Source organism: Pyrus communis, chromosome 15, assembly GCF_041283825.1.
Source record: "Pyrus communis isolate YQ-2024b chromosome 15, ASM4128382v1, whole genome shotgun sequence".
Taxonomy (NCBI): domain Eukaryota; kingdom Viridiplantae; phylum Streptophyta; class Magnoliopsida; order Rosales; family Rosaceae; genus Pyrus; species Pyrus communis.
In genome coordinates, this window is record NC_142579.1 from 34408510 (window position 1) to 34420673 (window position 12164).

The 12164-nt window shown below is 31.9% G+C and overlaps 1 protein-coding gene across 2 annotated transcripts; it reads left to right on the forward strand.

Moving 5' to 3' along the window:
• The first annotated feature begins 647 nt into the window (after positions 1–647).
• MUM2 (Glycosyl hydrolase family 35 protein) lies at positions 648–10053 on the forward strand. 2 transcript variants are annotated; one of them, XM_088685676.1, is made up of 19 exons: positions 648–708; positions 760–971; positions 2282–2377; positions 2667–2779; positions 2883–2949; positions 3241–3333; positions 3787–3930; positions 4050–4144; positions 4460–4565; positions 5575–5659; positions 5762–5880; positions 6423–6590; positions 7324–7505; positions 7794–7885; positions 8182–8291; positions 8388–8495; positions 8730–8837; positions 9475–9620; positions 9721–10053. In XM_088685676.1, the coding sequence occupies exons 2-19, from the start codon at positions 789–791 to the stop codon at positions 9878–9880; spliced, it is 2175 nt and encodes a 724-aa protein (XP_088541802.1). In that variant the 5' UTR covers positions 648–708; positions 760–788; the 3' UTR covers positions 9881–10053. The 2 variants fall into 2 exon arrangements, with proteins under 2 accessions (XP_088541802.1, XP_068332438.2); XM_068476337.2 differs by lacking the exon at positions 648–708 and having other exon boundaries at positions 714–971.
• Positions 10054–12164: the final 2111 nt, after the last annotated feature.

Below are 12164 nucleotides of genomic sequence, written 5' to 3' on the forward strand. Positions count from 1 at the left end.
GCCCATGCGTTCTAATCTTTGGGCTGTCCATTACCAAATCTTGCGGCCCGTTTATAACTTTAATTTTACGGTCTTACATGGGCTGGTGCAAAACATGACCCAAAACAATAAGACTGACTAATATATAACGGATTCATTACTATCGTGAAGTTCTGTTTTAATAAAAAAGAAATATGTAAGCTTTTTAAAACATGATCATGATATTGAATTAGAACACCATATTCCGGTAAACTCATTCCATACATTAAGGTAAAACTTTGGCAATATTTGAGCACTAGGTTTGGTGCATTGGCCTTTTCATTGGGGAATAAAGTGCTTTTTAATGCTTTAAGCTATCTCTTGTTGTGCGTCCATACGCTTAGGCGCGGCAGTGGTTGGGGGCCTAATCAACCTTGCCATCCCAGCCACGTTATGACGTACGCATACACGGACTGTGCATGTGAGTCGTAACCCATCATCTTCTTCTCATTTCTCATGTACTTGAATTACCATTTTGCCTCTGTGTTATGTGTAAAAGCCAATTGGTGCATGTCACGTGCCCTGCGTGTTTTGAACCTAACTCATTCTACCTGCATGCCCTGTCATCTGTTTATTGGGGAGTTGAACCTAGCTAGCTCTATATATATATGCGAGCGAGTGTAACAAGAATGTTAAAAGCTTAATTTCGTTTACGTTAAAGTCCATCCATCCCCACCGTCTTATGCATACGTAGTCCACAGAGAGAGAGAGAGAGAGAGAGAGAGAGAGACAGAGAGACAGAGAGAGAGAGAGAGAGAAAGAGAGAGAGAATGGAGCTGTGGTGGTGGCAGCTGCGACGTGCTTTTGTTGTGGCAGCGGTGGTGGTAGTTATAACACAAGAAGGTTGTGTTTGCGGAGAAGATGTCACGTACGACGGCAGATCGCTCATCATTGATGGGGAAAGAAGACTTCTGTTTTCAGGTTCTATTCACTATCCTCGGAGCACACCTGAGGTAATTATCTTGTGTATATGCATGCAACCCCCCAACATTTTAAGCCGTTCATTTCATCAGCAATTGAAATTAAAAGTCACTACAAATTAAGTAGTTCATCATCACACAGAATCAGTTAACATATTGAGTTTCTTATAATATCTTCTTATACCCCACCCACAGTTCTCTTATGTAGAATATATATATATATATACACACACACACACACACACGAGCTGTCAAAGTTTCTGTCAAATACATACATATGCTCAAGGTAACTAAGGGGTTGTTTGATAACAATTTCGTTTTCAGTTTTTGGCTTTTAATTTTTAGTTTTTGAAAAACTAAAAATTGAAATCTTGTTTGGTAATAACTACTTCAATTTTTCAATTTTTTTAGAAAATGTAAACTCAAGCCAAGTTGTAAAAACTCAAGAACGTAGTTTCCAGTTTTTGGTTTTCAATTTTTAATTTTTTCAAATAGTGAAAACTGAGAATTAAATGGTCGTCTAAACATTAATCATAAATATATATAGAAATTAGTATATGTTTTAAGGAAAATGCTAGAGATACCGCATTGGTGTATCATCTCAAGTGACAAGTGATGTGCATATGTCACGTTACTTTATCAAACTGTCTATAGTATCAGTCAAAGGAGGAGTGGGACTAGAAACAACTTATATTAGGTTGCAAACACTAAATGTCTGTTTATAAACATATGTCACGGGTAGCAGGAGGTATTCGACCTTTTCTGACTTTGTTCACATAGCATTTTGGAAATATGCAATTTATGTCTGTTTTGTATGATGCTAGAGATCAGTAACTGTAAAGAATGTGAACCCTGGATGCATGCAGAATGATTATGTATGTTGATATTGCCTATTAAATTCATTGGGTTTGGAGGAATGGAAAGATTAACTACTCAAGTTAGTTGTTGATTTTGATTAAATATAAGATAAATGATTAAAAAAAAAAAAAAAAAAAAAAAACAAATGCTATGATATTACTTGATGACTCAAATCATTTATTTACTTGTTATCCAATAATGGATGAACCAAGTTCTTTAGTTAAACAATAAAATTATAACAACACTGATACTTGGTTGATTATTTTTTTTTTTTTGCAAAGTTTATTTTTATAGAGTGATCTACAAAACACACAATTTTAATCAAGTAACATTCTTCATTTTATTACTCAATAATAAAATAACAAAACAGAAGCGAACAAAGCAAAAGTAAATTTATCGAATAATTCAGAAAGTTCAACGTATGTAATTGTATGCATGTGCGTGTGTTTATCAAATTCAAATGAATTATTTGGTATGTACTGTAGATGTGGGGATCTTTGATTGGGAAAGCCAAGGAAGGAGGACTTGATGTGATTCAAACCTATGTATTTTGGAACCGTCACGAGCCCCAGCCGGGCCAGGTTGGTTAATTTGATATCTATTCCCTCCCTCTCTCTCTCTCCCTCTCTCTCCCTCTCTCTCTCTCTCTCATTAGAGAAATATTTCAGGGTGTCGAAAATACGATTCGACGCAATAAGTGCCACAACACAAGTAATTAAAATTTATTTTTCAAGTATCCAACTATTTATTTTATAACACTTGATGTACCGAATCGTATTCACGATATACTGAAAAATAAATATCTCTCCTCTCATTGGCATAATATTGGTTGATTAATATTTACTTTGAATATGGGCATATTATATGCAGTACGATTTCAGTGGAAGAAATGATCTAGTAAAATTTATAAAAGAAATCCAGGCACAAGGGCTTTATGCTTGCCTCAGGATCGGACCCTTCATTGAGAGTGAATGGACATATGGGTAAATTAACCCTTATATTTTATATATTAATTAATTTGCTGCAATTGGGGAATTAATTTCTAGGTTAACATTTTAAAATCCTTTAATTTATATATATTTGCAGGGGACTTCCGTTTTGGCTGCATGACGTCCCAGGCATAGTTTACCGCTCAGATAACGAACCATTCAAGGCATGTCTTTGATGTCCCCTTCCTCACCCACGTACACATGCATATGCATGTACACAATGCATGTGTATTATCTAGCTCTTCGATACCTAAGTTCACAATTTTTCTTCAATTGTGCATAGCATTAAGTGATATGATAACTGATGGTTGAAATTGAAAATAAAATATTTATCAATTGTGCAAATCAAAATTCATGATTAAAACACTCATAACATTATCTACTATGTAATATAGCGTTATGATCATGTTGCTTGCCTACTGTATTTTTTATTTTATTTTATTTTTTCTTTGTAGTTTTATATGCAAAACTTCACTACAAAAATAGTGAACTTGATGAAGTCAGAGGGTTTATATGCATCACAAGGAGGCCCAATCATACTGTCGCAGGTATCGTCAGTAATTTGAATTCAATATTCAGTGTCAATTGCCACTTTTTTTTAGTACATCAATATATTTTTACATTATGGCTTATGGGAGGGGGAATTTGGCCAAGCCACACAATGGGCAACCTAATTTGGTATCGAATTCGCCATCCACGATATTCGAACCTAAGACCTCTTACTTCCAAGTAAAGAGAAATATCAGCAGACCGTAGTACTGAGTGGAATATCAATTGCCACTTAGAAATTCAGTTAAGTGATATTCATTTTCACTTATAACTTATAAGTGTGAGGTTTTGAAGTTGAATCTCGAAAATAACGAGTTTGCAATTAATTTATTCTCTCATACCCCTTAATGTGAATTTATCGTTGTATTAGAAAAATATTTTAGTGCCAATTGGTACCCACACTTAACTGCACATGTAATCCCTATATGTGTGTGTGTGTGTGTTAAGAACAGATTGAGAATGAATATCAAAACATAGAGGCAGCATTCCATGAAAAAGGACCCTCCTACGTTCGTTGGGCTGCAAAAATGGCAGTTGACCTCCAGACTGGTGCACCATGGGTCATGTGCAAGCAAACCGATGCTCCTGATCCAGTGGTCAGTACTCACTAATCCATTTTAATTAGGACAAAAACGTACTAGTTTTGTTGTTTTAATTATCTATGGTATTAATATTATAATTAAATATCCGCTCTAATATGCGGGCATGCATGCAGATTAATACATGCAATGGCATGAAATGTGGGCAAACTTTTGGAGGACCAAACTCACCCAATAAGCCCACTATGTGGACAGAGAATTGGACGTCATTGTATGTTTTCCTAGTTTATATATATACATAATGTTTTCGTCTAATGACATTTTAATCCACGACACATTTAAATTTAGCACTCACATAATCTTATTCAATAGTAGTCTATATATTCGGACGTGCCCTTTAGAATCTATCTGTGTCATCAATAGTAAATTCATAAATCATAATCTATTGTTTCAAGTTCATGATTTTTAAATCACGATGTCTTGAATTGTTCTTATGGTTCCTTTCACGAGATTCTTTTTTTTTTTCTTTTTCTGTGGTTAATACATTTCTTCACGAATTTTTCTGTGTTTCATCTTATTTTTCAAGCTATCAAGTGTATGGTGGAGAACCGTACATAAGGTCTGCTGAAGACATTGCATTTCATGTGGCTCTCTTCATAGCTAGAAATGGAAGCTACATCAACTATTACATGGTATGTTTGAGTTTCTACAAACATAGCTCCTTTAAAAATATTCCTTACCTTTTATTAATCTTTGTTTTAGAATAAATACTTTAATTTTTCTCCTTTGAAACCTCTCTTAAACCTAATCATATATATTTAGAGTTATTTGTAAGAAATACTTGATGAAGAAGCCATGATCTTCACAGCTGACCTTCTCCTATCTTTATCAAATTCTTAATGCTCAACTAACAATAGGTTTTAGTTCAATAATGAGTGAGTCTATTTCTGTGAGAGTAGATGTCATATTTATATAGACAAACAATTCCTACGATTCTCCTATTAGAATCATTGTTGGAAACCTACACTGTCTCCTAATTTTAATATGAGCGAGTAATTTAAGATTCATTCCCAGTTTTAATCCTTTATAAACCAGGCGAAATACATCTAAACTTATGCTCATATTCTAACATTATTCTCTATATCAGTATATATATATAAATATCTATACTATTTATTAATAAAACACTCTGTGTAAAAAAATAAAACTTAACCTTTTTTTTGTCTTTCATCACCCATATGTTAGCAAAGCATATTCCTAATAGTCTAATTAAAAAATAAAAATAACACGCGTTTTCTGTCTCGCTCTCTTCCATTCCTCTTCAAATTCTTTCTCTTCCATATTACAATTTTTTTTTCAAGTTTTTTATATTTACACACGAGATAGGATCTTCTTCGCCGGATCCTCTTTGTGAGGATTCTGGGAATCCTTTAATCCTATTCATTCATCGTACATCGTGCGGTTAATTTTCGTCATGTACTGTTTGTGTTCAATTTTAAATAATATAATTTAAAATGATTTATGACCGTAAGATGTGCGATGAAATAATAGGATTAAAGGATCCCCGGGATCCTCACAAAGAGGATCCGGGGAGGATCCTATCTATTGTGTGGGTCCCATTTAGTATATATTAATCAAATAATTGATTAATTGGTAATCAAATAATTGATTAATTGGTATTGCGCACTTATCGTAACCTAGTATCACGGTGGAACTAATTTCGGAAGAACAGGCTCGGCATATGTCATAACAAGTTACTATGATCAAGCTCCTCTCGATGAATATGGTGAGTTCTTCTGCATCATATTTATTTATTAGGTAGTTAATCATCGATTTAATTCATGGTTAATTAAGTAACCGCTAATTATAAATTGTTCTCTCAAATTAGGTTTATTAAGGCAACCCAAGTGGGGTCACCTAAAGAAGTTGCATGCTGCAATTAAAAGTTGCTCTACAACTTTACTAAACGGAACACGAACTAATTTTTCTTTAGGTCAACTTCAAGAGGTAAGATAATACAAATTTATCTGATTTATTAAACAGCCTTTGAGGTATTTGTCGATTTTCCTCCTTCTTGAGAATTGTCAATTTTCTTCATGAAACTTTAGTTTTAACTAATTACACCCTCGGAACTTTTATTATTAGCCAAATTTTCCATAAACTAAATTTTATAATTGTAAAAAGATGATTCCCTAATATGGACAAAATATTGTTTTTTTCTTCTTCTCCTCTTTTGCTAATTCACTCGTACCCTTTTTTTAGTTTGAATTTTAGGGGTTTAGAAGGGGGAATTAATTAAAGTTCGGGAAAAAATTGGCCAATTATAAAATTTAGGTGGTAATTAGCTAAAATTAAAATTCAGGAGAAAAATTGGTCACTTATAAAAGTTCAAACGGTAATCAGCTAAAATTAAAATTTAAGGAGAAAACTAACAGCTCCTTACAAGTTCAGGAGAAAATCGACGAGTACCTATTTCATTTTATTACTTCAGCTGATTTATTAAACACCAATTATTCATAGTTGATTATTAATGAATATTATTTGTCTAGGCCTATGTCTTTAGCGATGAAAGTGCAGGAAGATGTGTTGCATTTTTAATAAATAACGATGAAAAAAGTAACGCTACGGTTCAGTTCAGAAATGCTTCTCATGAGCTGATGCCAAAGTCAGTCGCCATTTTATCTGACTGTGAAAAAGAAATTTTCAATACTGCAAGGGTAAGTTATCTAATTTTTTTTTAATTTTTTAATTAATTAATTATTATTATTTTTTTTTTTTTGGTTTAAAAACAAAGTAAGTTATCTAATCTTGTCATATATGAAGAAAAAAAGCTATCCATTTTTCTTAACACCTACATTTCCAAATCATTGTCCATTATTTTAGTTTAAGTACGGATAATCACTCAAATTTTAAGGTATTGTTTTAAAATAATTTAGAGTGATTGCAAACTGGTTTTAAATTTTTAAAACATTCATTAATGTTATGAAAATTTGGCTGTTAGATCACTAGCATTAACTGATGATGTCATCATTGTTAAGTGATGATGTAGACAAATTTGAATTTTCAGTGATACACATCTTAGAGGAGCTCCAAACCCTTAAGTTCAACCTATTTTGCGAACTTAAACACTATATTCACTTGGTTAAAAGAGGTCGATATGGGAATTCAAAGTTCCATAGATAACGTGTTAGTGAAAACTCAACCATATCCCTCAATTATTTGACCACATCATCACTTAACATTAGACCTAACGTATAATCAAATTTCCTAAATGTGACAGTTAGTTATTTAAAACCCTTAGAAGGTTGAGACCAATTTAAATCAACTTTACATGTTTGATAGATATTGGTACTTACCTTTTTTCTAAATTAGTTTCTTGTCATATAATGGTAGAACATTGGCACACAAGGAAAAGTAATGGTTTGTTTTGTTCTTACTTATTATTAATAGGTTAATACAAAGCAAAACAAAAGAATCATAAGATCAACAAAAATATTTGATACAATGGACAAATGGCAAAAGTTCACAGATATCATCCCAAACTTTGAAAATACTTCACTACAATCAGACACATTACTCGAGCATATGAACGTGACAAAAGATGTATCGGATTATCTTTGGTATACTTTGAGGTACATTCTTCATCTCTTACCAAATACTACTTTTTCCATGTATACAACCTCTTATTTATAGAAATAACTGAGAACCATACTTCGCTGCTAAAAGAATAATAGTAAGTGTTGCTGAAATACAATCACAAATGGACAAGTGCCCAATCACAATTTCCAATTTCAATTATTTAAATACGTATTCATTTATGATTAATTTTTCAGTAGTACTTACTGCTCTTTTATCAGTAGCGAATCATGGTTCAATAACTAATGGAGCCTTTAATTCTTTTTTTTTTTTTTTTTGAACAGTTTTCAACACAACATTTCTTGCGCTGAACCGGTACTTGTTGTAGAGTCTCTCGGACATGTAACACATGCTTTCATAAACAACATGTATATAGGTAACGCAATAACAATATATACACATATAAATATCAAAACAATTTTGTGTCGTCTAGGTTTAAAGATGATTACTTTAGTGAAAAAGCACCATCTTATAAATAATGTATTAAAATTTAAAGTATGAAATAACAAAGAGTTCATGAAGAACTTAATTTTTTTGGGAGTCTCGTTAGCAATTCTCATGCTGCATATTTTTATTAGAACATCCCAATCATTTTGAATTTTGAAATTTGAAAGCAAGTCAATTGAATTATTTATTTGTTTTAATTTATGTAATTCGATTCGTTTCTTACAGGAAATGGCCATGGCAGTCATGATACGAAGCAATTCGTCATGGAGAAACCAATTGGTTTAAACAACGGCACAAACAATATTTCTTTGCTAAGCGTAATGGTTGGACTTCCGGTATGACCACGATAATTGTATTTATATATATTTATTTGTCATCCAGTATGTCTTCTCGACTCAACAAGTTTTTTTTCTTTCTCTGCAATTGCAAAGGATTCAGGAGCCTTTCTAGAAAGAAGATTTGCTGGCTTAAGAAGAGTGGAAATTCAATGCAGTAAAAAAGAATTGTACAATTTTACTAATTACGATTGGGGATATCAGGTAAAACCTTAATTACCAATATTCAATAATTCAAAACTTTTAATTATGGATTTGTAACGTTGGTAAATCACACGATTAGAGAAAAACTGAAATGCCCACGTTAGTCTTCCAAACCCCGAAAGGATGAAGCAAAACTTGCTGGTCTCTTATAGAAAAAATGAAAAAAAAACTTTTAATTATTGACGGATAACCTACAGAATGAATTGTTAATATATTTGAATGAGATCTTTACAGGTTGGACTACTTGGAGAGAAAATGCATATATACAAAGAAGAAAATATAGACAACGTTGAATGGAGTGACGTTGGAGGCTCTTCAAATCAACCACTTACTTGGTACAAGGTATGGGCAAAATATTATGAATAACTATATAAAAAAAATAAAATGAATACACTTGAAACGTCAAATGTTTTACGAGAAGAAGTACAAATACTCGGACAAGTACCTATGAACTCTAAAATTATGAATAACTATATAATAAAAGGAAATTGTTATTAGCATTCCAAAAATCTCATTCTACACTCTAAACTTTTTATATTAGGAAAGAAAAATACACTTGTGAGGAGTGTAAAATAAGATTTTTAAAATGCCAATAATACTTCCCTAATGAAATACAATTTTTTTAAAATTATCTTCATAGGGCTACTCAGCATTTTGTGTTAAAGATGCGAAATCATATTATTTATGTCTTTTCTCAAAGATAATTTATACAAAACAATTGCTGAAATCTAAAACATATGACCAGTTGACCACTTAATTAGATGGTGATAAATTAATGTTTTTTTTGAGAAGTACGAAAGTCAATATTCTGTGTCACAATTATTTCATATCTCTCTTATTTTTTGAAGAATAATATACGGATGAGAACTATTGTAAAATAGATTGTTTAGATAATTTATACGTGTATTTGTTGTGAATACCATGTGTGCTCGATAATATATATATATATATCCAACACACATACTTATATGAATTGCAGATTGTTTTCGAGCCGCCGGTAGGAAATGATCCAGTCATCTTAAACCTAAGCTCAATGGGGAAGGGTGAAGCTTGGGTTAATGACCAAAGTATTGGTCGTTATTGGGTTTCATTTCTTACTTCTAAAGGAAAACCTTCCCAAACAATGTAAGTTAGTTTTCAATACCAAATTCATATAAATCACTACGTATATTGACTCACATAGTTGCTACAAATTTTATTTTATTTGGTTTTTTATGTTTTACAGGTATCATATTCCTCGATCATTCCTCAAAAACTCTGGAAACCTTTTAGTTTTGCTTGAAGAATATGGTGGAAACCCTCTTCACACTTCCTTAAACACCATTTCACTTTCCACTACGTATGAACCTATTTCTCACAACGAGCTTCGTTACAACAATTACTAAGTAGTTGGTCGTTAATTTATTTCATTAACACCTATATAATATAGTGATTGTATAACCATCCAATACAAATCTGTATTCTTTAATAAGATATTTACAAGTATTTCTTCCAGTCAATCACACTGTACAACCTTTAGTTTTTGCCTCATATAAATAAAGTGAATCCATAGTTTCAATTTTGATAAAATGAACTTTAAACCTTTGAGTTTGTTTCAATCTAAGAAATTTAAGTGTGAGCGTGTTCCCACTAATATTTTGCGCTGACAATACTATTTAAAATTTTGAATACAAAATAAAATTGTTTAAAAAATCATAAAACTAAAGATTTACCGCCTTTAACCGGATAATACTCTATGATAGGATATATAATTTTTCCCAAAAATTATCGGTTACGATTTAAGAAATCCTAAAGGTGGGTATTTTGACAAAAACCGAAAAAAATGGACCGACTTGTTCAATTCAACGCGTTTTTTTTTTTCCTTTCTTTTATGAAGTGAGGTTTTAGTAGCCCAACGTACAGTTTGGTTGGGCAATTGGAAAAAGGATTGTCGTCAGATTTTTTTTTTGGGGATCAGAAAGATTCAGAAATTATGTTTATTTATTATATATCGTGTGATTAGTTTTCGTTAGGTAATATTTAATTTAATTTTAAATTTTAAATAATTTCTAACTGTACGATGTACGATAAACAGACATGATTTCTGATCGTCAGATCCATTTCCGGGTAATTGACTTTGAAATTACAAAGTTGCAGTTTGACCAGAAGAGGGTAGAAAAAAGCCAACAAGATCAGGATCCTTTTGGTGAGGATCTTTGGAATCTGTGAATCGTGTCTGTTTATCGTACATTATGAGGTTAGTTTTTGTCAAGTACTGTTTGTATTTAATTTTAAATAAAAATACTTAAAATGATTTCTGATCGTACAGTATACGATGAAGGAACACGATTCACGAATTCACCCTCACAAAGAGAATCCGGATTCAAAAAAAGGAATCAACCGATAATCTTATGAAAAGAAATTACATCAAAAATTAATTAACGTGCGAGTTGGAGACAGATGTGGAATCGGTGGAGGTTGATTGGAGTACACGATTGGGAAGCATGAGAAAGAGTGAGTTTGACGGGACGCTGTGAGTTAGACAAGTGCAAAATGAAATTGAGAAAGAAGTAGGAAGTGCAAAATGAAATTGAGAAAGAAGTAGGATTTTGTTCCTTTGCGTTAACTAAAGTTATGAACACCTACTTAATTAAATGCATTGAGAATATTTATTCATTTTCGTTAATTCGTGTAATTAGATGTTTGTACGTTTTATTTTGTGTTTATACCACTTGATTTCGAGTGATTAATTACACAAAATAACGCTCTTTTGAAAACATGTACAACCTTGTATACGTTTCTTATCTTGTAATATTAATTCCTATTAAACCCAAGTATTTAACATGTACACGTGTCTTACCTAGCAAGATTAATTCCTATTAGACCCAAGTATTTATAGTGTAGTGTCTTACCAGACTTACCAAGTAAGATTAATTCCTATTAAACCTCAGTATTTATCGTGTACACATGTTTTACCTAGTAAGATTAATTCTGAATAAACCCAAGTATTTAACATGTATGCATGTCTTACCTTGTAAGGTTAATTCATATTAAACCCAAGAATTTATCATCTACATGGGTCTTATCTAGTAAGATTAATTCCTATTAAACCCAAGTATTTAACATGTACACGTGTCTTACCTAGTAAGATTAATTCCTATTAAACCCAAGTATTTATCGTGTACACGTGTCTTACCAGACTTACATAGTAAGATTAATTCCTATTAAACCTCAATATTTATCGTTTACACGTGTTTTACCTAGTAAGATTAATTTTGAATAAACCCAAGTATTTAACGTGTATGCATGTCGTATCTTGTAAGGTTAATTCATATTAAACCCAAGAATTTATCATCTACATGTGTCTTATTTATTAATATTAATTCCTATTAAACCCAAGTATTTAACATATACACGTGTCTTACCTTGTAACATTAATTCCTTTTAAACCCAATATTTAACATGCACACATGTCTTACCTAGTAATATTAATTCCTATTAAACCAAAGTATTTAACATATATAAACTTAAGTATTTAACATGTACACGTGTCTTATCTAGTAAGATTAATTCCTATTAAACCCAAGTATTTACTATTTACGTGTAGTCGTGTACACGTGTCTTAACTTGTAATATTAAATTCTATTAAGTTATTTCCTATGATTGGCATACGCGATGCTTAAGGAGAGA

What these genes read in the sequence shown, in the direction of transcription:
- MUM2 (XM_088685676.1), top strand. Translation starts at nt 789, where the DNA reads ATGGAGCTGTGGTGGTGGCAGCTGCGACGTGCTTTTGTTGTGGCAGCG. An exon ending in CCGATGCTCCTGATCCAGTG is followed by an intron (nt 3,931 to 4,049) that starts GTCAGTACTCAC and finishes GCATGCATGCAG; the next exon opens with ATTAATACATGCAATGGCAT. An exon ending in ACAGAGAATTGGACGTCATT is followed by an intron (nt 4,145 to 4,459) that starts GTATGTTTTCCT and finishes TTATTTTTCAAG; the next exon opens with CTATCAAGTGTATGGTGGAG.